The sequence below is a fragment of the Protomyctophum bolini genome (genome assembly GCF_963924005.1).
Source record: "Protomyctophum bolini genome assembly, chromosome: 19".
NCBI classification, from domain to species: domain Eukaryota; kingdom Metazoa; phylum Chordata; class Actinopteri; order Myctophiformes; family Myctophidae; genus Protomyctophum; species Protomyctophum bolini.
In genome coordinates, this window is record NC_137880.1 from 39,969,653 (window position 1) to 39,994,149 (window position 24,497).

Sequence of the window (24,497 nt, forward strand, 5' to 3'; positions counted from 1 at the left end):
GTGTGTGTGTGTGCGGTGGTGTGCACTCCGTCACATTCCTACCATCTCCCCTCCCCCAGTAACACACACACACACACACACAGGCACACACACACACAGGCACACACACACACACACACAGGCACACACACACACAGGCTGGGATGGCTTAGGGTCGACGACAGAGTACAGCATCTTGCAATGGGTCTGGTCCACAAGATTCGATACACCACTAAGATACCCATGTACCTGTCTAAATACTTCCTTAATGTAAACAAAGTCCACACCCACAACACCAGAGGGAGTGCAACGAACCATGTACAGCCCAGATTCGGCACAAACAAGGGACTAAATTATTTTCGCTCCTATGCCACCAAAATGTGGAACGCCCTACCAACAGTCATTAAGACATGTGGATCCCTTGACTCCTTCAAAACCGCTCTCAAAGGGCACCTACGGACGGCTGCAATTCGAAACTGGCCCCCGTAAAATCTGAATCCGCCTCTAATCCCCTCGATACCCAGGCTTTCATTTCGTCTGCGCGAAAAATGAAAGCCTGGAGGAACGCATTGGCTGCCTTGGTCTAATAATAATAATAATAATAAAACTTTATTTGTATAGCACCTTTCATGACCTGAAATGCAGCTCAAAGTGCTTTACAGAACAATGGAGAATAAAAGAAAAGCAAGGCAACAACATTAAAAGCAGTAATGCAATACAGTGAGGACATGAATAACAAAAATAAAAAATAAAAGATCAATTAAAAGCAATGTTGTAGAAGTGGGTCTTGAGCTGAGCTTTAAAAATGTCTACAGAGGCTGCCTGACGAAGGTACAGTGGGAGCTTGTTCCATGCCGACGGCCCGTAGAAGCAAAAAGCTGCTTCCCCGTATTTTTTTGTTGCCATTTCTTTTGGCAAAGCAAGCAGGCCAGCAGTGGAAGACCTTAGGGGGCGGTTTGGGACATATTTAGGCAGGCAGTCATGTAGGTAGGAAGGTGCGAGACCATTGAGAGCTTTATAGACAAGTAAAATAATTTTAAAATCAATCCTAAAAACAACCGGAAGCCAGTGCAGTGATGCCAAAACTGGAGTAATATGTTCTCTCATCTTAGTTCTAGTTAAAACTCTGGCTGCTGCATTTTGGACAAGTTGTAATCTGTCAGTTGTTTTCTTAAGCAGTCCTGAAAAAAGTGCATTGCAGTAGTCAAGCCGAGAAAAAACAAAGGCGTGGATTAGCGTTTTTGTATCGTCCAAGGACAAATAGGCTCTGATTCGTGCAATATTTCTAAGGTGAAAAAAGGCAATCTTGGTAACATGATTAATGTGTGAATTAAAATTCAATTCAGAATCAATAATAACCCCCAGGTTCTTTACTGTACTGTTACTTTCTACAGTCAGGTTACCAAGTCTGCTTATTATTGATTCTTTCTGCTCACTAGAACCGATTATGAGAACTTCTGTCTTATCCTCATTTAGCTTGCGAAAGTTCTCACTTTCTGCTAGACAGACAGGTCAACAGCGGGTCTAAAGCACAGGGATCATCTGGAGCCACAGAAAGATATGTCTAGAAGTGGGAGTCAACGCTTCCGGGTGGGTGTCGCTCCAAATGATGTGACGTAGCGCTTCACTAGGTGGGAGAGGAGTGGCCAGGGCTGACGGACAGATCGGTGAGATCCAATCAGGGCGTGCGCAAATCTCAGCCGCGACCCCCCCCTCTAGACCAGAAACTTAACACGTTAGCTCAGGCTACTTACACACTGGTAGAACTGTCCTCTCTGTCCCCCGGTGACAAAGCGCTTGCCGTCAGGGTTCCAGGCCACGCTGGTCAGGCTGTCCTCGTGGGACTGGGACATCTTCGTCCGCAGCTCGCCCGTCTGCGGGGGGGGGGGGAGAACGAGGAGAAAAGGAGTTGGAGTGTTGGGGGAGGGAGAGAGAGAGAGAGAGAGAGAGGGGGGGAGGGGTCAGACAACGAGAGGTCATTGAGTACACCGTCTGTAGACTGCTTTTATCGGCCATGCACGTTTGTGCCCTTTCCCCCTCCCCCATCCCCCCCTCCCTTACAATTTACAATTTAGGCATTTAGCAGACGCTCTTAATCCAGAGCGACTTACATTAAGCAAGAACAAAAAAGCATGGGAATACGTCACATAAAAAGCATTTATCCTGAAACATGCGTAAGCTAAGAAAGTAACAGTGGAATATCTATATAATGAAACTATAAACTATACATCTATACTACTATGCTATACATATGTACTATGGATGTATAGTTTATATGTAGAGTTCCCTCCCCCCTCCTTCCCTTCCCCCCTCCCTCCTTCCCTCCCCCCTCCCCCATATGAAATCCACAGCTATAAAAAGGCTCCATCAGTGGTTTTCAACCCTTTTCATGTCAAGGTCACCATTATTTAGTTGACATTTAGCGCCACCATTTGATGAGATTCTGCCTCTCAGACCCACAGCTTGAGAAGGTTCTGCTGTATGATGGATGTTGGAGCCGTTAGGAGAGATAAACCTGGATATGTTTCACATTCTGGTGTCCTTGACGTTTTCAGTTTGAGAACCACTGACTGAGAAACAGTTATTTCTTTCTTTTTTCAGAAAACGGATTTGGCCCGGCCTTGATGTGTTGTGAGCTTGTAGATCTGCTATTTTCAGAGTGCAATATTTCTAAGGTGAAAAAAGGCAATCTTGGCAACATGATTAATGTGTGAATTAAAATTCTATTCAGAATCAATAATGACCCCCAGGTTCTTTAGTGTACTGTTACTTTCTACAGTCAGGTTGCCAAGTCTGCTTATTATTGATTATTTCTGCTCGCTAGAACTTCAGTCTTATCCTCATTTAGCTTGAGAAAGTTCTCACTCATCCAACATTTGATGCTAGACAGACAGGTCAACAGCGGGTCTAAAGCACAGGGATCATCTGGAGCCACAGAAAGATATGTGACCGGCACACTGTAACCTTTCATATGATGTATTGCTCATTGAAATTGGGGGAAAATGAAGAAGATATGACCATTTGAAATGACAAATTAGAGAATTCCCCCTTCAACGTTTTCAAAGAATTTGAGCCCAGGAATGGGTGTGACAATAGATACTGTGTGTGTGTGTGTGTGTGTGTGTGTGTGTGTGTGTGTGTGTGTGTGTGTCTGTGTGTGTGTCCCTGTGTGTGTGTGTGTGTGTCCCTGTGTGTGTGTGTGTGCGTGTGTGTGTGTGTGTGTGTGTGTGTGTGTCTGTGTGTGTGTCCCTGTGTGTGTGTGTGTGTGTGTGTGTGTGTGTGTGCGTGCGTTACCTGGACGTTCCAGAGCCAGAGCTCAGAGCAGTCGTCGGGTCCACAGGCGATCAGGAAGGAGTCGTCTGGACTCCAGGCTAGATAACTGACCCCGTAGGCGTGGCCCTCCAGGGTCCGGAGGAGCTTCAGCTGGTGGCTCTCCTGAAGCACGCACACACACACACACACACACACACACACACACACACACAATTTACAATTTAGGCATTTATCAGACGCTCTTAATCCAGAGCGATTTACATTAAGCAAGAACAAAAGCATGGGAATACATCACATACAAGCATTTATCATGAAACATGCGTAAGCTAAGAAAGTAACAGTGGAATATCAATATAATGAAACTATACATATAAACTATACTATGCTATACATACCGGTATGTACTATGACGTGCTATGACTACATACAATGCAATTATAGTGCTGTCTACATAACATGCTATAAGTCTGTATCAAATGCTATCTAAGGGGGTGGGGTAAGTGCTACGGGCCATGATGGAGTCTGAAAAGGTGGGTTTTCAGACTACGGCGGAAGATTGGGAGTGATGCTGCAGTTCTGACTGCAATGGGAAGGTCATTCCACAGTTTTGGGGCCAGAAGGGAGAAGAGTTTGGGACGTGTGGAAGTACATGATCGAACCCTATACAAAACCGCTCGCTCAGATCAGCCGATGCAACCGGGTCCAACCGGGTGTGTGTGTGTGTGTGTGTGGTCTCACCGGGTCCACGGTCCAGATGATGACCGTGGTGTCCTTGGAGCCGGTGGCCAGCTTGGTTCCGTCGTTGGAGAACTTACAGAACCAGACCTCGTTGCAATGTTCTGTCAGGATCTGCTGGGTGTAGCACGGGAACTGCTTCCTGTGGGACACCAGGGACATCCTCCTTTAACCCGTGTTAGTGTTTTAAAGCGCAAATAACATGCATTTTAAAACTGCTTTTAATATTTAATAATCATATGGTCTATGTCCCTCAAAGTTATTTCTAATGGTTTGAGCCTCAATCACCACTCTGATATAACCAGGCCTTGGCATTTCTTTCTGGACTTTGAAAGCAGTTTTAGCTGCAGTACCACAATGTCCTGAGGTGGAGAGGGTGCTGATATGCAGATTATTTAATATTTGAGTCATTATAATACTGATGCTAGATAAAACCAGGCTTGTTTCCATTCCATGCCAGCTTGGAAAATCAACAATGGTGGACATTGTAAACAAAGTGGAAATGCTAATTTGGAACTGAAGACTGAAGAAGAGGGGGAATTATACAAAGTAGGGTGACATTGATGACATCACGATGAGGCCAAAATCAGTCGAGCTGTTTCTGAGAGCAATTTCCATTAAAACACCCATATGACATGAAGGCCTGATTGTTCAAAATTGGTTATTTGTGGGGATAGAAAACACACATGGGAGCCCCAAAAACACAAAATAAATTGAAAAAGTTGAATTTTATGTTATAGGTCCTTTAAAGCATTATGTTTAGAGCTGGGACTCGATTACAAAAATTAATCTAATTAATCAGAGGCTTTGTAATTAATTAATCTCGATTAATCACATTTTAATCGCATGTCAATATTCAACCCGAGAACAGTGAGAAACCTTTCTTTTCAAATGTTTTTTTGCTATCCCAGTGAATAGTGACTACGGGATTCCACTCATTTTCAACATTTTACTGTCATTAATATACCTTAGAGTTGTTGTGTGGATATAATAAGAAAGTCCCCCCCATTCTGTGTTGCCTAGAACTGGAGGCCTGAAGTAACATTATGAAGTACATCTCAGTGACATCACCAACATGTACTTCATAATGTTACTGTTTATTTCAGACCTCCAGTTCTAGGCAACACAGAATGTATTTTTTCCAGTGCACACAACTCCGTAGAAAATGAGTGGTATTCCCCTTTAAGTGCAGCAAGTGCCTATATAATAGACGAATCCAGGAGCGGGTCTCATGGTCGCAGCCTACGTATTTCCTGTAGGCGGACTCGACGTATCTGCAGGGTTTAAACCCTCACCAGGCGCACCTCTTCTACTACAGTGAACGGCAGAGTGACTGATGTTAGTTTGCCTCAAACGTTACTCTTTTACCTGCTTTTTACTAAACACTAACTTTACAAAGATGCCCAGAACATCGGGATGAACCTGTGTAGTTTATGGCTGCTCCAACAGTAGTGGCAACATAAAAAATAAAATGTCAAAATATCCACCGCGGGGTCTGAGACCAGAGCCATTGAGTAATGGTTGAGACGAAGCAGTGAACGGTCCTGAAAGATACATAACGTCAGTCTTACCCAATCTTTCAGTGTTTTATGAACACAATTGCTGCTGTATTTTATACCTCATACTAAGCAGGTATGGTATAAAGTTTGGGTTTGTTACTGTTAGAGGTACTAACAGGCTGCTGTCTATCTGGGTGTTGTGGTAGAGAGACAGACAGACAGGGAGAGAGAGAGAGAGGTACTGACCGGCTACAGACGTGGTCCAGTAACATGGACACAGAGTCCAGGCTGGCGTCCATCTTGGTGTTGTGGTAGAGACATCGGTCTCTCTGCAGCTCCACCGCCTGACGGAGGAGAGTCTGGAGACGTCTGGGAGGAAGCATGACGGAGGGGGGGAGGTACGCTGTGGACACAGGGACACACAGGGTTAATGATAATAATAATACTTTATTTGTTTAGCACCTTTCATGGCATGAAATGCAGCTCAAAGTGCTTTACAGAGCAATGGAGAATAAAAGAAAAGCAAGGCAACGACATTAAAGGAGAATTCCATGCTAGAATGCTTTCTTACCTTTCTTTGTAGTCGTTACGTCCCCACCAAAGAGGTCCAGGTGTTATTTTGTGCATAAGCCCTCAATGAATTGCATTGAATTGAATGGAAATTGAATGGGGCTATGGGGTGTTGTGCTAATTCGCTTATTTCCTTCGCTCAAAATTATTATTTATTTGTATATATCCTCTCTTCATAATGTAAATAATATCCCAAGTGGCACACTTTACTACTTCTTTCGATGGAAATAAGCGAACTAGCATAACACCCCATAGCCCCATTCAATTCCCATTCAATGCTGAATTGCACAAAAAAACACCTGGACCTCTTTTGTGGGGACGTAACAACTACAAAGAAAGGTAAGAAAGCATTCTAGCATGGAATTCTCCTTTAAAAAACAAGCAGTAATGCAATACAGTGAGGACATAAATAACAAAAAATAAAAGATCAATTAAAAGCAATGTTGTAGAAGTGGGTCTTGAACTGTGCTTTAAAAATGTCTACAGAGGCTGCCTGTCGAAGGTACAGTGGGAGCTTGTTCCATGCCGTCGGCCCGTAGAAGCAAAAAGCTGCTTCCCCGTATTTTTTAGTTGCCATTTTTTTTAGGCAAAGCGAGCAGGCCAGCAGTGGAAGACCTCAGGGGGCGGTTTGGGTACATATTTAGGCAGGCAGTCATGTAGGTAGGAAGGTGCGAGACCATTGAGAGCTTTATACACAAGTAAAATAATTTAAAAATAAATCCTAAAAACAACCGGAAGCCAGTGCAGTGAAGCCAAAACTGGAGTAATATGTTCTCTCATCTTAGTTCTAGTTAAAACTCTGGCTGCTGCATTTTGGACAAGTTGTAATCTGTCAGTTGTTTTCTTAGGCAGTCCTGAAAAAAGTGCATTGCAGTAGTCAAGCCGAGAAAAAACAAAGGCGTGGATTAGCGTTTTTGCATCGTCCAAAGACAGATAGGCTCTGATTCGTGCAATATTTCTAAGGTGAAAAAAGGCAATCTTGGCAACATGATTAATGTGTGAATTAAAATTCAATTCAGAATCAATAATAACCCCCAGGTTCTTTACCGTACTGTTACTTACTACAGTCAGGTTGCCAAGTCTGCTTATTATTGATTATTTCTGCTCACTAGAACCGATGAGAACTTCTGTCCTATCCTCATTTAGCTTGAGAAAGTTCTCACTCATCCAGCATTTGATGCTAGACAGCATTGGGTGTATAATTCATGTTTTTTATAATGCTTTTATTAAATGATATGGAGTGAGATGCTATCGGCATATAGTTCACGTGCACCGCATGTTGCTCTGCTTGACGTTACATTTTCTATCGCCTGTAACCTAACCTGAGCTAACGCTAGACATTTCTGGCCTAGATGGGAGGGCCGCGGCTCAGAAAAACGCGCACCCTGATTGGTTCACCAATACCAGTGCAGCACTGGTATTATGTCGACCAGAAGCAGAAACCACAGGTTGCTGGAGTAAACCATTCTAACGGACTGTCAAAGTTATTTACACAGAGTCGGCACACGTTGGGTTTTTTCTTAAGACGGTGTGGTGGGTTCTTCAGCCATTCTCCTCATTTTCCTCGCATAGCCTCGTTTGAATTCCACTCGTAATAATTTCCTCACGGTGTTATTTTGAGGGGTGCACACCGCTCAGAGCCCTGACGTCACATCATTTGGAGCGATCCCACTTTTAGACCAGTGCAGCCCATGCGCAAATCCAGACTTTCATTTTTCGCGCAGACGAAATGAAAGCTTGGGTATCGAGGCTACCTGTAACCTAACCTGTGGGGTTTAGCCACTTGACTACACACAGTACTACAGTAGGCTGTGTGTAGTGTAGGCCAATCAATTATGGTTTTATTCAATCTACCGGTGCGTAGGCCTACAGTTTATAATGAAATCATGTATTTGTCCGCTGCTTCCCCATGCTCAATCAGAACAGTGGTTACACCTGTGTGTTGATACGCTCCCTCTTACAATTAAATCAAAATGCATTGCCTGCAATGTTTATTGTTTATACTAAAAAAAGATTACTGCACTGCATGGAACTGTATGTAACCAAATGATGGCCAGGTGCAGACCGGTGCAAAAAGCCGTGGCCGGTGTGCAAAGATATAGCAGATCTACAAGCTCACAATGCGTCAAGCCTCGGCCCGTTGTGAGCTTGTAGGTCTTGTACAATATTGTTGCACTAAATTGGAGGATGATGAGTATTGGTATAGCATTGAGATTGTTACAGTCCCACAAGTTTAGTTCCCACAATAATTTTTTTAACAATTCATATTCTACAACATTTCCAAATGTATTTTTAGCCCATTTCAAGGCCTATGCATTAATGAGGATATTGTATGATATCAATCCCCCCAAAGCAAGACAACATGGAAAAAAGAACAGATGTAAAGAAGTAACTAACACTATGTTGTTAGGTTGTTATTAAATGATATCCAAACATTTTAATTCCAAATGAGCTTTTCTAGTCCTGTATTTTAAAATGAAAAATAATTCACTGAATGTCATGGCGGTAGGAACCCTGTACAGTAATATCATATGTTGTTTTGTACCGTATACTTTACTGTATGTACTGTAGCTTTGTTTTATTTTAATATTATTACGGTAATACCAGTTCCAGACAATATTTGCACTACATGTTACTGTATGTTACTGTATGTTTATACTGAAACCAAATAATGGCCTTGTGCAGGCCGGTGCAAAAATAAATAACAGCCTATGGCAAAAAACGGCCCGGCTCCTTTGCATATTAATTAACAGCCCGGGCTACTATTTGGTAAATATACGGTAGTCAAATATCTCCACTTTTCCACGAGCTGCACACGGACGACATTCTCTCCGGCGAGCGGCCTGGGTGAGTAAACACGCAGTGCTGACGTGGTCAGTCTGCTAACCGCTCTGATAGGACTGATCTAGGGTCAGTCTGCTAACTGCTCTGATAGGACTGATCTAGGGTCAGTCTGCTAACCGCTCTGATAGGACTGATCTAGGGTCAGTCTGCTAACCGCTCTGATAGGACTGATCTAGGGTCAGTCTGCTAACTGCTCTGATAGGACTGATCTAGGGTCAGTCTGCTAACTGCTCTGATAGGACTGATCTAGGGTCAGTCTGCTAACTGCTCTGATAGGACTGATCTAGGGTCAGTCTGCTAACCGCTCTGATAGGACTGATCTAGGGTCAGTCTGCTAACTGCTCTGATAGGACTGATCTAGGGTCAGTCTGCTAACCGCTCTGATAGGACTGATCTAGGGTCAGTCTGCTAACCGCTCTGATAGGACTGATCTAGGGTCAGTCTGCTAACTGCTCTGATAGGACTGATCTAGGGTCAGTCTGCTAACTGCTCTGATAGGACTGATCTAGGGTCAGTCTGCTAACCGCTCTGATAGGACTGATCTAGGGTCAGTCTGCTAACTGCTCTGATAGGACTGATCTAGGGTCAGTCTGCTAACTGCTCTGATAGGACTGATCTAGGGTCAGTCTGCTAACTGCTCTGATAGGACTGATCTAGGGTCAGTCTGCTAACTGCTCTGATAGGACTGATCTAGGGTCAGTCTGCTAACTGCTCTGATAGGACTGATCTAGGGTCAGTCTGCTAACCGCTCTGATAGGACTGATCTAGGGTCAGTCTGCTAACTGCTCTGATAGGACTGATCTAGGGTCAGTCTGCTAACTGCTCTGATAGGACTGATCTAGGGTCAGTCTGCTAACTGCTCTGATAGGACTGATCTAGGGTCAGTCTGCTAACTGCTCTGATAGGACTGATCTAGGGTCAGTCTGCTAACTGCTCTGATAGGACTGATCTAGGGTCAGTCTGCTAAGTGCTATGATAGGACTGATCTAGGGTCAGTCTGCTAACTGCTCTGATAGGACTGATCTAGGGTCAGTCTGCTAAGTGCTATGATAGGACTGATCTAGGGTCAGTCTGCTAACTGCTCTGATAGGACTGATATATGGCTGTATTTGGTATACATGACTATGTATGTAAGACTACAGACATTCTAGGGCTGTTAACAATATTGGAAAGCTGATGCTTAGGAAAGCCAGACAATGATGCCAGACAATATTGTCGGCTGGTATGAGCGTCACAGAAAAAGCGAAAACAAGAGTCACTTGTCCAACGGATGAAAGTACAATTTGAATGCACTTGTCAGGGAAGATTTAATACTTGTCCCAGACAAGCCTTAATGTCAATGCCTGGTGTGTGTGTGTGTGTGTGTGTGTGTGTGTGTGGAGGAAGGGGGGATAATGTTGAGGCCTGTCACAAAGCAAAATTATATTATACTATATATCTAATTGACTTGTATACCACTTAAATGGTATAAAAGATCTGTTTCTCCAGATCAGGTAAATTTGCCGATCACCGATCGAGTCATTTGAAGTGAATATCGTCCGATTTAAATCTGTGGCCGATCGATCGGAGTCTCTCTAGAGTGAGTTGTACAAACACAAACAGAGCCACGAGATAGAAAACCCATTGGACTAAAACCAAATTATAAAAACGCAAACGGACATTGGAAAGAAGCGACACAAAAGCAGAGTAAACTAGAACGCTATCTGGCCCTAAACAGAGAATACACAGTGGCAGAATACCTGAGCACCGTGACCGACCCAAAACAAAGACAAATCTTAACTAGGTACAGACTCAGTGAGCACACAGTTTCACGATGGAGAAAGGCCGTCATAGGCAGACCTGTATCCCGAGAGAAGACAGACTATGCACCCACTGCACAGAAAATGAAGTGGAAACCGAGCTAACCATCTGTCCATTGTACCAAGACATCAGAGACACATACTTCCCACAGATTACAACCACACACGCAGATTTTGAAAACATGACCACTGACAAAAAAACTCCCATATCTGCTGGGCGAAGTACAACAATGTGCAAAACACAGCAGCAAGATTTGTGAGTTGCTGTGATAGGAGAAGGATATCAAATGGAACACAACCACCCTAAAGACTAATCATTGTGTATATACCTGCATCGAGTGACCGTGGTACATAGAAATTGATCTATTGAAGATTCTGACCTTCAAATGTACATCATTTTTGTTTTGATTGTATTGCTGTATTGTTGTATTGTTCTTTCTGCTTTGGCAATGTAAACGTATGTTTTCTCATGCCAATAAAGCCCTTTGAATTGAATTGAATTGAGTCGTGTTGAGTTGCATCTCCTCACTTTGTAGTTTGTCCAGGAGTCGGCATCGCGAGGCCGATCCTTTACCGTCCCACTCCGCCTTGGAGCGCAGGTCCTCTGAATGGCTGCACATCAGATACCTGCAGATCAGACACAACACAGTCAACAAGGAGGTGAAGAACCTAACGTCTGTCTAACAGTTGCATAAGGAGAAGCACGGACATTTAGAGCCTTTTATTAACCCATTCTGACCTGAGATCAGATTCATACGAGGTTTCCACTGGACACACGCTGGTCTGATGAACCCATTCTGACCTGAGATCAGATTCAAAAAAATGTCAGTCGTTCTTCGATTTTTCAAAAATAGCAGACCTACAAGCTCGTAGCGCGCCACTCGGTGGCGCGCTATGAGCTTGTAGATCTGCTATTTTTCAATAGCTAAAGCATGACATGATGCTGACACCGAAATGGGTTCCCGGTCAGAATGGGTTAAGGTGCTGAGTATACAAAACGAAATCTTCTGTTTTTTTGTTGTTTTTTCTTTTGCCCTGAGAGTGTTGTATTGACTCTTTTGTACCTCTGTTTTTATTTTTTCTATTTATTTGGCCACAAGGCCCTTAAATATGTATGTGCACTGTTGTTCCTAAATAAATTTTTTTTTATTTCGATGGCTTTTTTATGGTTAAATCACTGTTTTACATTTACATTTATTTTACTGTTCAGCAGCGTTTTTTCCATAGCCACCCTCTTACATTACCTAGACTGCTGGTAGTAACGGGTTATTACATGTCATATGGTGTCCTGTCATTGGCTCATTGACAGCCCATCCTGTATTTGAGACATGCCCAAATGCTACCACCCATGACTCTGATGAAGACCGCAAGGTGGAAACGTTAGTCGTTTTGTATACTCAGCACCTTAATAAAAGGCTCTAAATGTCCGTGCTGCTCCAGTCTCTTCTCCTTATGCAACTTTGATGTCCCTGCACCTGTGAAGCACCGGATCAGCCGTTTTAGGCTTGAGGCGCGTTGGTAGACTCCCTTTGTATCTGTCTAACAGTATCGGTACAGTAGAGCTGTGAGCGCATGGAGTGCTACGTCTACATGAAATGCAGACATGAAATCTAAATTACCGATAAGTTTAGACCTTTAGGTCGTCGAGGCTGTGCTACTGAAGAGGAGGGTTTTCAGACGATGGCCACGAAGACTGGGAGGGAGTTTAGTTTCCGTCAGTGAAAAGGCTCCTGGTGGCGCTATAATAGGACAGGTCTCCACCAGGGCAGGTCAGGTTGTGGCCACCTGGTGGCGGTATAATAGGACAGGTCTCCACCAGGGCAGGTCAGGTTGTGGCCTCCTGGTGGCGCTATAATAGGACAGGTCTCCACCAGGGCAGGTCAGGTTGTGGCCTCCTGGTGGCGCTATAATAGGACAGGTCTCCACCAGGGCAAATTATTATTTTTTTGTTTTGTTGTGATAATCCTCTCTACTACAGAGTGTGCTGACCATATAAGGAGTTCCTCCCTGTCCCCAGTTAACCCCTGGGGGTCAAAAAACCTTAGGTTTCGTTTTTGACTCTCTATCCTGATTGGACGAAGGCTTAGGTCCCACAGCCAAAAACGAAACCTACGGTTTTTTGAGTGAAATCACTGAATATACCTTTAAGGTACGGACGAACGGACACACACACACACACACACACACACACACGGACGGAGTGCAAGACATACTCTCTCCCCCCATGCCTTCGGCCTGGTGGAGACAGTAAAACATACTCTCTCCCCATAACACACTCTCTCCCCATGCCTTCGGCCTGGTGGAGACGGTAAAACATACTCTCTCCCCATGCCTTCGGCCTGGTGGAGACAGTAAAACATACTTTCTCCCCATGCCTTCGGCCTGGTGGAGAGGGACAGCAGCTACATTGACCAAGCGGTTACAGATCAATATCGTGACCGACAGATTGATAAGGCCCGTTAGAGGCTGCTCGACATGCCCAATCCATTCCAGCTAATCATTGAGATAATGAAGTCTGGAGAGTCGCGCTAGCAAAGCATGTTGCAGAGAAACACCGCCAGCATTGATCGGAAACGTTTGCGTCGATTTTTGACAATCGATCGGAACGGCGTTGGAATTGGATAGATGGCTGTGTAAGTGTGCAGATATGGAAGGCAGATATGGAAGGCAACACAGTCAGTTAGGTCAGGCGAGGCAAATTATTAACAGAACGCAGGTCACCTGTGTGTCTCAGAACATTGGATTATGAGAACATTTTCCGAAGGATAATTGGTGGACAAATTGGCCATAAACAAAACCCAGTGATCATCAGGCCAGGGACAGCCGGGCAGATTAACCCATTTAGGACTAAATGTATTAAAAATATATATTTAAAAAAGTCTTCTAAATCATGACAATTTTCTGAAAAACCTCACGTTTCTATATCAGTGGTTCTCAATATTTTCATGTCAAGGACCCCAAATATTATATGTAATTGGAAGATATAGAGTATAACCATCATTACATGATGATGTGAAAGCAAATCTATTTATAGATGCACCAAGTATCTCTCTCTCTGTGTGTGTGTGCGTGTGTGTGTGTGTGAGTGTAATCTATATTAGACGGCGCTAACTGCTACGTACCCGCTGAGCGTGTGGCTCTATTAGACGGCGCGCTACGCTAACCGCTACGTACCCACTGAGCGTGTGGCTCTATTAGACGGCGCGCTACGCTACGCTAACTGCTACGTACCCACTGAGCGTGTGGCTCTATTAGATGGCGCGCTACGCTACGCTAACCGCTACGTACCCGCTGAGGACGTGGATGCGGTCTGTGTTGTACTTCAGAGGCGTCAGCTCTCCTCTCAGGACCTGGAGAGCTTCCAGGACCTTCCCGTCCTCCAGATACTCTAGATACTTCTGCTGCAGGAGGAGGAACTTCATACGCTGTGGGAGAGAGAGAGGGGGAGAGAGAGAGAGAGAGGGAGAGAGATGGAGAGAGGGAGAGAGAGAGAGAGAGGGGGAGAGATGGAGAGAGGGAGAGAGAGAGAGAGAGGGGGAGAGGGAGAGAGAGGGAGAGAGAGACGGAGAGAGCAGAAAGACCCAGTTAAAACCCATTTAGACAATTCTTAAAAAGGTTATAATAAAAACACTCTTTAGCAATTATTATTATCAGAATTTATCTGCCAAAACCAACAGGACCCCCCCCCCCCTTGGATTGGGGGGGTCAGTCCCTACTTGGCACTCAGCATCAAAGGGTTGGATTGGGGGGGGTCAGTCCCTGCTTGGCACTCAGCATCAAAGGGTTGGATTGGGGGGGGGTCAGTCCCTGCTTGGCACTCAGCATCAAAGGGTTGGATTGGGGGGGGTCAGTCCCTGCTTGGCACTCAGCACCAAAGGGTTGGATTGGGGGGGTCAGTCCCTGCTTGGCACTCAGCACCAAAGGGTTGGATTGGGGGGGTCAGTCCCTGCTTGGCACTCAGCACCAAAGGGTTGGATTGGGGGGGGTCAGTCCCTGCTTGGGGGGGGGTCAAATCTACTAATCAAATTATTCCTGAGCGCGGCACGGCTGCAGCTCACCGCTCCTTGGCGGACAGACAGACAGAATCATGTTTACAACAAGAGACCCCAAAATGGCTACCTGGTGCTTTGAGCTCCAGCAATGTCTGTCTGTCTGTCCATCCCAGAACCTATTGGTGTTGATTAACCCATTCTGAACGGGAACCCATTTTGGTGTTAGCATCATGTTATGCTTTAGCTATTTAAAAATAGCAGATCTACAAGCTCGTAGCGCGCCACCGAGTGGCGCGCTACGAGCTTGTAGGTCTGCTATTTTTGAAAAATCGAATGGGTTAATCAGACCAGTGTGTCCAGTGGAAACCTCGTATGAATCTGATCTCAGGTCAGAATGGGTTAATCAGACCAGTGTGTGTCCAGTGGAAACCTCGTATGAATCTGATCTCAGGTCAGAATGGGTTAAAACACAGGGCACTGTTATGAGGTTGTGTAGTGTGTGCTACATGACAGAGCAGCTGAATGGCAAGTTTAATATTGTCTCCATCTGAGGACCAGGAGACGGTAACACAAAAACTCCACAAAGCAGCAAAGCCCAGTGCTTACAAGGAGTGTGTGTATGTGTCTGTGTCTGTGTGTGTGTGTGTGTGTGTGTGTGTGTGTGTGTGTGTGTGTGTGCGTGTGTGTGCCGTTCTTTCATACATGTTACGGGCAGTAAAACCCCTAGACTTGAACCGTTTCGTAACAGCACTCGCACTGCCAAGAATGATGTCAAGACACGACACAAACATAACAACAGTTCACTGTACATGCCCGGCCTCTCAGAGCAGAGATACAGCCATTTCTGTACATAGTGTTTTGTTTAGCTGCCAGGGGCAGGTGGGCAACCCTTAGTGTTTTATTTAGCTGCCAGGGGCAGGTGGGCAACCCTTAGTGTTTTATTTAGCTGCCAGGGGCAGGTGGGCAACCCTTAGTGTTTTATTTAGCTGCCAGGGGCAGGTGGGCAACCCTTAGTGTTTTATTTACCTGCCAGGGGCAGGTGGGGCAGGTGGGCAACCCTTAGTGTAAATGCCTAGTCCTCCAACTAGAAGCCAAAGCAGGGTTAGTGGGGTTCAGAGGTCAGTGAGGTAATGGTCCTCCAACTGGAAGCCACAGCAGAGGTCAGTGGGGTCAGAGGTCAGAGGGGTCAGCAGCATTCTAGAACCTCCCGGTCCTAACCTCGTCTGCCGTCACTGCAGGCGTCACACAGGGCAGTGCTGTTGCCACGTCCGCTTATTATAAGCGCATTTGGGCATGATTTTTTTTTTATATATATTTTTTTATCCCACGATTTTGTAACCCATTTTTCACCCCTGTGTCAATCATCTAATGTGATCCTGGGCTCTACACACCCTCCACCAACCTAGTCCCCATATATGGGGGACAAGGGGAGAGCAACGGACTTGAACTCATGCTTCCTTCATGCCTGAGTGTCCAAGTTGCTCCTTTACAACCTGACAGGGGGGAGTTTCCCTGGTTGGACGTAGCGCGTGGAAGGAACACGTTATTCCAACCAGTTCCTTTCCCCTCCATCAGGCGCCCCGGCTGGCCAGGGGGAGGCAGTTTACTGGGCTGATGAGTTGCTTTGCTTGTTTCTCTCGCAAAAAAACAAACAAAAAACAAACAAACAAGCCAACCTGGCAACGGCTCTTACCACAATAGCGTTGGGAGAATGCATCAGCGCTCTGAGTTCGTTGAGATCATTCTCAGCCTGAAACACAACAAAGAGAAGGGAGGGGGGAGATACAACTGGTTAGCTCAGCACTTTCCATGTATGCATGCACACAGGGTGTGTGTGTGTGTGTGTGTGTGTGCGTGTGTGTGTGTGTGTGTGTGTGTGTGCGTGTGTGTGTGTGTGTGTGTGTGTGTGCGTGTGTGTATTCGCCAACGTTCTCACCGGAGATGGATATGAGCCTTGGCCTGATGTCAATTAATTAAAAAAAAAAAGTATGCGTTCCAAATCCTGACAGTTTTCTGAAATATAATAATATGTTTCTGTATCAAGTGGTGCTCAATATTTCATGTCAAGGACCCCCAAAATTGTATGTATTTGGCCGCCGATCCCACATCTGAAAACATGTTGTTCCAGGGACCCCCCCTCCCACCTCCCACCCCCCAGAAGCAAAGATTTGAGTTAAAAACGTTCGCTCTGAAAGAATATACATTCAAAGATTTGCGCCACATTTTCGCGATTAAAAAAAAACTAGCAGCTCATAGCGCGGCACCGAGTGCTACACGCCATGAGCTTGTATTGTATTTCTTTCATAAATAAAGAATCTTTCACAATTTTCTTTTTTCTTTATTCAGTCCGCAGCCATCTTGCCAGCAAGGTGATACCTATAGGTGACACTTCCCACAGACAGCCCGTTCAGCCACACAGAAAAGTCCTCTCTAATTATATTAAACAACGTCAAAATCACCAACATTGCAGCTGTAGGGAAAGCTTGAATGATCCTCTTTCAATCTGTAAAGTGTTTGTTTCATAAAAATCCACCGTAGACCTTTTATGAGCTACCAAGAAATTCCTTGTGATTTTTTTCTAACTGCTGGAGTTTGGAAGCGCTCGTTGACCATCACTCAACAGCCCAGGCGTACCACCCGTTTAGAATGTGCACATAATGCAGCAGGAGGTTCCTTTACTGATAACGAGCGCTTCCAAACTCCAACACTTAAAAGAATCACAAGGAATTTCTTGACATGGTGTAGCTCATAAAAGGTCTACGGTGGATTTTTATTAAACAAAAACTTCACCGATTGAAAGAGGATAATTTAAGCTTTCCCTACAGCTGCAATGTTGGTGATTTTGACGTTGTTTAATATAATTAGAGAGGACATTTCTGTGTGGATGAACGGGCTGTCTGTGGGAAGTTTCACCTATAGGTATCACCTTGCTGGCAAGATGGCTGCGGTCTGAATACGGAGAATAGGAACTGCTCCTGTTGATGATGTCCATGTGTGGTCCAGCCCTACGGCATATAGTGGTCTTACGGCCAAGCTACACCAGGCAATTATGCGCGCGTGCGTATGCGTTTACTGCGCGCGTTTACTGCGCGTACAGTGCGTTTGGATAGGACCAATATATGTCAATTATACTACTATAGCTACACCAGACGCACGGATACCGCGCGTGTGCTCTAAAAATAGGATTGGTTCTAATTTTTTTACGTGCGTATAATGCCCCCATACGCGCGTATCTATATATCCTCCCGGAAGGTCCCGCACAAACCTGCCGCGCGTCTGACAGATCGATGTAGCCACTAGCCAGGGAATGTGGGCTTACGCACGCACGGTCCGCGCGTTTAGAGTAAACACGCAAGAAAAGCCTGGTGTAGCTTGGCCGTTATTCGCCAGGGATCCTTTTATAACGAGGCCTTCACGACGCAGCCCTGCGATAATTCTAACCAGTGCTTCGGGGCTTCATCTCTTGTTGGCACTGGGCAAACATGACTAGTGAATAATGCAAAGGGCATCATGCCATGATAAGGACTGTGCCTCTGTTCCGCAAGCTAACGCTATGATGACCTTGGGACAATATTTACCATCCCTCTAGAGCCGTGTAGGAAAAACAACAACAATGTTGGTTCGTCTCACTTCAACGCCGGCTAGAGAGGTGCATGGAAGGGATAATGTCTGGCTATAGGCTAGAGAGAGAGGTGCATGACAGTCAGATATGGAAGAGATAATGGGCTGTATTTTGCGTGTCTTAAGTACCAGGTCTTATTCCCTAACTTGAGTAAACTAAAGACCTGGAGGTGTGATCAATGCTCTTTGGCCACTCAGAATAGCCAAAGAGCATTGATCACGCCTCCAGGTCTTTAGTTTACTCAAGTTAGGGAATAAGACCTGGTACTTAAGACACGCAAAATACAGCCCTGTGTCTGTAGTATAGAGGTGCATGTTAGTCAGATATGGAAGGCATAATGTCTGTAGTATAGAGGTGCATGTAAGTCAGATATGGAACGCATAATGTCTGTAGTCTAGAGGTGCATGTTAGTCAGATATGGAACGCATAATGTCTGTAGTCTAGAGGTGCCCGACAGTCAGATATGGAAGGCATAATGTCTGTAGTCTAGAGAGGTGCCTGACAGTCAGATATGGAAGGCATAATGTCTGTAGTCTAGAGAGGTGCCTGACAGTCAGATATGGAAGGCATAATGTCTGTAGTCTAGAGAGGTGCCTGACAGTCAGATATGGAAGGCATAATGTCTGTAGTCTAGAGGTGCCTGACAGTCAGATATGGAAGGCATAATGTCTGTAGTCTAGAGAGGTGCCTGACAGTCAGATATGGAAGGCATAATGTCTGTAGTCTAGAGAGGTGCCTGACAGTCAGATATGGAAGGCATAATGTCTGTAGTCTAGAGAGGTGCCTGACAGTCAGATATGGAAGGCATAATGTCTGTAGTCTAGAGAGGTGCCTGACAGTCAGATATGGAAGGCATAATGTCTGTAGTCTAGAGAGGTGCCTGACAGTCAGATATGGAAGGCATAATGTCTGTAGTCTAGAGAGGTGCCTGACAGTCAGATATGGAAGGCATAATGTCTGTAGTCTAGAGAGGTGCCTGACAGTCAGATATGGAAGGCATAATGTCTGTAGTCTAGAGAGGTGCCTGACAGTCAGATATGGAAGGCATAATGTCTGTAGTCTAGAGAGGTGCCTGACAGTCAGATATGGAAGGCATAATGTCTGTAGTCTAGAGAGGTGCCTGACAGTCAGATATGGAAGGCATAATGTCTGTAGTCTAGAGAGGTGCCTGACAGTCAGATATGGAAGGCATAATGTCTGTAGTCTAGAGAGGTGCCTGACAGTCAGATATGGAAGGCATAATGTCTGTAGTCTAGAGAGGTGCCTGACAGTCAGATATGGAAGGCATAATGTCTGTAGTCTAGAGAGGTGCCTGACAGTCAGATATGGAAGGCATAATGTCTGTAGTCTAGAGAGGTGCCTGACAGTCAGATATGGAAGGCATAATGTCTGTAGTCTAGAGAGGTGCCTGACAGTCAGATATGGAAGGCATAATGTCTGTAGTCTAGAGAGGTGCCTGACAGTCAGATATGGAAGGCATAATGTCTGTAGTCTAGAGAGGTGCCTGACAGTCAGATATGGAAGGCATAATGTCTGTAGTCTAGAGAGGTGCCTGACAGTCAGATATGGAAGGCATAATGTCTGTAGTCTAGAGAGGTGCCTGACAGTCAGATATGGAAGGCATAATGTCTGTAGTCTAGAGAGGTGCCTGACAGTCAGATATGGAAGGCATAATGTCTGTAGTCTAGAGAGGTGCCTGACAGTCAGATATGGAAGGCATAATGTCTGTAGTCTAGAGAGGTGCCTGACAGTCAGATATGGAAGGCATAATGTCTGTAGTCTAGAGAGGTACATACCAGTCAGATATGGAAGGCATAATGTCTGGCTATAGTCTACTTGCCAGCCCATAGGGCCCTATTGCGATTCGCTTGGGGTGCATACTTAAGTTTAGTTAGACTACTAGTTTATTTTATTTTTATAATATATTTTTTTATCCCACTATTTTGTAACCCATTTTTCACCCCTGTGTCAATCATCTAATGTGATCCTGGGCTCTACACACCCTCCGCCAACCTAGTCCCCATATATGGGGGACAAGGGGAGACCAACCTAGTCTCCATATATGGGGGACAAGGGGAGACCAACCCAGTCCCCATATATGGAGGACAAGGGGAGACCAACCTAGTCCCCATATATGGGGGACAAGGGGAGAGCAACCTAGTCCCCATATATGGGGGACAAGGGGAGACCAGCCTAGTCCCCATATATGGAGGACAAGGGGAGACCAACCTAGTCCCCATATATGGGGGACAAGGGGAGAGCAACCTAGTCCCCATATATGGGGGACAAGGGGAGAGCAACCTAGTCCCCATATATGGGGACAAGGGGAGACCAACCTAGTCCCCATATATGGGGGACAAGGGGAGACCAACCTAGTCTCCATATATGGGGGACAAGGGGAGACCAACCTAGTCCCCATATATGGGGGACAAGGGGAGAGCAACCTAGTCCCCATATATGGGGGACAAGGGGAGAGCAACCTAGTCCCCATATATGGGGGACAAGGGGAGAGCAACCTAGTCCCCATATATGGGGGACAAGGGGAGACCAACCTAGTCCCCATATATGGGGGACAAGGGGAGACCAACCTAGTCCCCATATATGGAGGACAAGGGGAGACCAGCCTAGTCCCCATATATGGGGGACAAGGGGAGAGCAACGGACTTGAACTCATGCTTCCTTCATGCCTGAGTGTCCAAGTTGCTCCTTTACACCTGAGGGGGGAGTAAACTAGACTACTAGACTCCCTCCATGACATGGCTGTATGTTAAGTACAGTAAATTTAAGGACACACACACCTTGTCCCACTCTCCCTCCATGACATGGCTGTATGTTAAGTACAGTAAATTTAAGGACACACACACCTTGTCCCACTCTCCCTCCATGACATGGCTGTATGTTAAGTACAGTAAATTTAAGGACACACACCTTGTCCCACTCTCCCTCCATGACATGGTTGTATGTTACTGTAAGTACGGTATATTTACAGTACCTTGTCCCACTCTCCCTCCATGACATGGTTGCGGAACTTGGTGGCCGATGGGTGTTCTAGTCTGCAGCCCGACTCCTGCATGAGCAGGTCCACTGTCTGACTACAGAGAGAGAGAGAGAGAGAGAGAGAGAGAGAGAGAGAGAGATAGAAACACGTTAATCAAAACAAATCCAACATTTTCTCCTGCTTTGTAGATTTTGAAAAGGCATTTGACTCGATTTGGCATGAGGGCCTGCTAAAAAGTGGTGTGGGGGGGAAAACATATGATATTATTAAAACAATGTATCAAAATAATAATAAATGTGCAGTAAAAAATTGGCAACAAAAGAACAGATTTCTTCCACCCAAAGTAGAGGAGTAATATAATGAAGGGCAACAATCTAAGTCCAACCCTGTTCAACATTTATATAAATGAATTGGCAAAAATGGCTGGAGGACTCATCAGCACCTGGCCTGACCCTCGGGAACAAAGGGATTAAATGCTTGCCGTTTGCAGATGATCTGGTGCTGCTGTCCGACCGTAAAGAAGGACTACAGCAGCTCCTAGATCATCTGCAACACTTCTGTCAGACCTGGGCCCTGAAAGTCAATATGAAAAAGACAAAAGTCATGGTTTTCCAGAAACGGTCCAGATGTCAGGGAGGCAGATACCCTTTTTTTACTTGGCTGCACCAACATAGAGAACACACACACACACACACACACGCTGTGAATGACCTGAGGGAAAAGGCAAGAAGGGCTTTCTATACGATTAGAAAATCTATCAAAATTAACATTCCAATTCGAATTTGGCTGAAGATTTTCAAATCAATTATTGAGCCCAATTGCCCTGTATGGTAGTGAAGTGTGGGGTCCCCTGGCAAATCAGGAATTTTCTAATTGGGACAGACATCCAATTGAGACTATTCACACAGAATTTTGTAAATATATATTAAAAACTCAAAGAAAAACTCCAAATAATGCATGCAGAGCGGAACTTGGCCAATTTCCTCTCCTAATTAACATCCAGAAAAGAGCATTCAAATTCCATAAGCACCTTCAAAATAGTGACCCCACCTCCTACCATCACCAGGCCTTACAATGCCAAGAGGAGAACATGAGCAGGAGTCCCCTCAGTCTTACCCCCACCACCCCTCCCCTGACTAAAACAACCTCCACTAACCAAACTATCAAAATGCAACAAGAACATTATATCACATATTGGAAAAACACAACAAAAACCCAAAGTAAATTAGAATGCTATTTGGCCCTCAACCGAGAATACACAGTGGCAAACTACCTGACCACTGTTACTGATCCAAAACTACCTGACCACTGTTACTGATCCCAAACTACCTGACCACTGTTACTGATCCAACACTGAGGAAGATGTTGACTATGTACAGACTCGGCGACCACCGCCTGGCAATAGAAACAGGCAGACACAGACAGAACTGACACAGACACACAGACACAGACAGAACTGGCTGCCTAGAGAAGACAGACTGTGTTCACTCTGCTCTCAAGGGGAGGTGGAGACGGAGCTACACTTTCTGTTACAATGCGACAAGTATAAAGACATCAGAGAATCATTCTTCCCTAAATTTAAAGAAAAATATAAAGAATTTTAATCCACCATTAATAACTCATCACTCCAATATGTTCTGCAGGAGAACAGTCCAAATGCACAGTTTTGGCAGCAAAATACGCGTGGAGTTGTCATCAACTGAGGGACAGACAGTGGACAGTAGAGACAGGTATATCTGTCTGAGGGACAGACAGTGGACAGTAGAGACAGGTATATCTGTCTGAACAGGGTCATTAAGTTGCTGTTATGTTTATGTTTGTTAATTTATTTTCATTGTTACTGTATAGTACTTGTTCATTATTGTTGGGACGTTTGTTGACTTTTGTTTTGTTGTATGTACGCTTTGGCAACGTAAAACATATTGTAAACATAAAAGATTACTTCAGAGTGTCAGAGTGTCAGAGTGACCCCCCCCCCCCCCCCCCCCCCCGCTGATGACATCACAGTTATACAGGAAGCACCCGCTGATGTCGGCCAATCATTATTGCACACAGTATTAACCCATTCAGGCCAGGGCGGGGAAACCCTTTTGGTGTTTTCGCTCTGAAAGAATATATATATATTATTCAAAGATTTGTGCCACATTTTCACGATTAAAAAAAATAAATAGCAGATCTACAAGCTCATAGCACGGCACGCTATGAGCTTGTAGATCTGCTATTTAAAAGCTAAACTATAACATAATAATGCTTAAAACTAGTGATGCACCGAATATTCAGCAACAGAACATATTCGGCAGAAAATGGCTAAAAATGCATTTTCTGCCTATTCGGTTTCGGTCCGAATAGGCAGAAAATATATCACCGAATAGTGTATGCAATTAATGCATTCAAAAGAGCTGAATACATGTTTTATGGACCCATAATAGTGATTATTATTTAAGTTAAGTTTTGCCAGAACCATTTATTTTGCCATAAATCAGGTAGCTTTAAGGTACGGCCATGACCGCTATGCTAGGAAAAAATATATATAATATTAATCATATTCGGATATTCTGTTTTCGGCCAAGTGTTTCCTATATTCGTTATTCGGTTTCGGCCAAGAATTTACCTTTCGGTGCATCCCTACTTAAAACACAGTGATCAATCTATCAGTGAAACAGTGTAACAGTGTAACAGTGTAACAGTGAAACAGTGAAACAGTGAAACAGTGAAACAGTGAAACAGTGAAACAGTGTAACAGTGTAACAGTGTAGACCAGGAGGTGCCCACACTTTTTGGACTTGAGAGCTACTTTCAAAACGACCAGCTCAACAAGATATACCCACCCAAAAAAACTAACATCCCATTGCTGAAAATAGTTAAAGGAGAATTCCATGCTAGAATGCTTTCTTATCTTTCTTACGTCCCCACCAAAGAGGTCCAGGTGTTTTTTTGTGCAAAAACTCCTTATTGGCTATTTTCCCTACCATAAGCCCTAAATGAATTGCATTGCATTGAATGGGAATTGAATGGGGCTATGGGGGTGTTATGCTAATTCGCTTATTTCCATCGAAAGAAGTAGTAAAGTGTGCCGCTTGGGATATTATTTACATTATGAAGAGAGGATATATACAAAGAAATTATAATTTTGAGCGATGGAAATAAGCTAATTAGCACAACACCCCAACACGCCCCATTCAATTC

At 44.7% G+C, this 24,497-nt stretch overlaps 2 protein-coding genes across 2 annotated transcripts in view; both read right to left on the bottom strand.

The window, feature by feature from the left end:
* The window catches only part of LOC308333733 (WD repeat-containing protein 26), a 32,049-nt gene extending 10,650 nt beyond the window's left edge, over positions 1-21,399 (bottom strand). Inside the window, exons 1-8 of the mRNA XM_080790201.1 lie at positions 21,306-21,399; positions 16,385-16,441; positions 13,988-14,124; positions 11,229-11,326; positions 5,733-5,889; positions 3,991-4,129; positions 3,274-3,414; positions 1,734-1,853 (exon numbers count right to left, since the gene is read on the bottom strand). Coding sequence (XP_080646327.1) covers positions 1,734-1,853; positions 3,274-3,414; positions 3,991-4,129; positions 5,733-5,889; positions 11,229-11,326; positions 13,988-14,124; positions 16,385-16,441; positions 21,306-21,386 — 930 coding nt within the window. The 5' untranslated portion in view covers positions 21,387-21,399. The remainder of the gene's footprint in view (positions 1-1,733; positions 1,854-3,273; positions 3,415-3,990; positions 4,130-5,732; positions 5,890-11,228; positions 11,327-13,987; positions 14,125-16,384; positions 16,442-21,305) is intronic.
* Positions 21,400-22,775: 1,376 nt separating this feature from the next.
* Positions 22,776-24,497, bottom strand: part of LOC308334721 (WD repeat-containing protein 26-like) — a gene marked incomplete at its 3' end in the record, with an annotated part of 35,197 nt that continues 33,475 nt past the window's right edge. The window contains exon 14 of the mRNA XM_080791525.1: positions 22,776-22,837. Within this exon, the coding sequence (XP_080647651.1) occupies positions 22,776-22,837 (62 nt within the window). The remainder of the gene's footprint in view (positions 22,838-24,497) is intronic.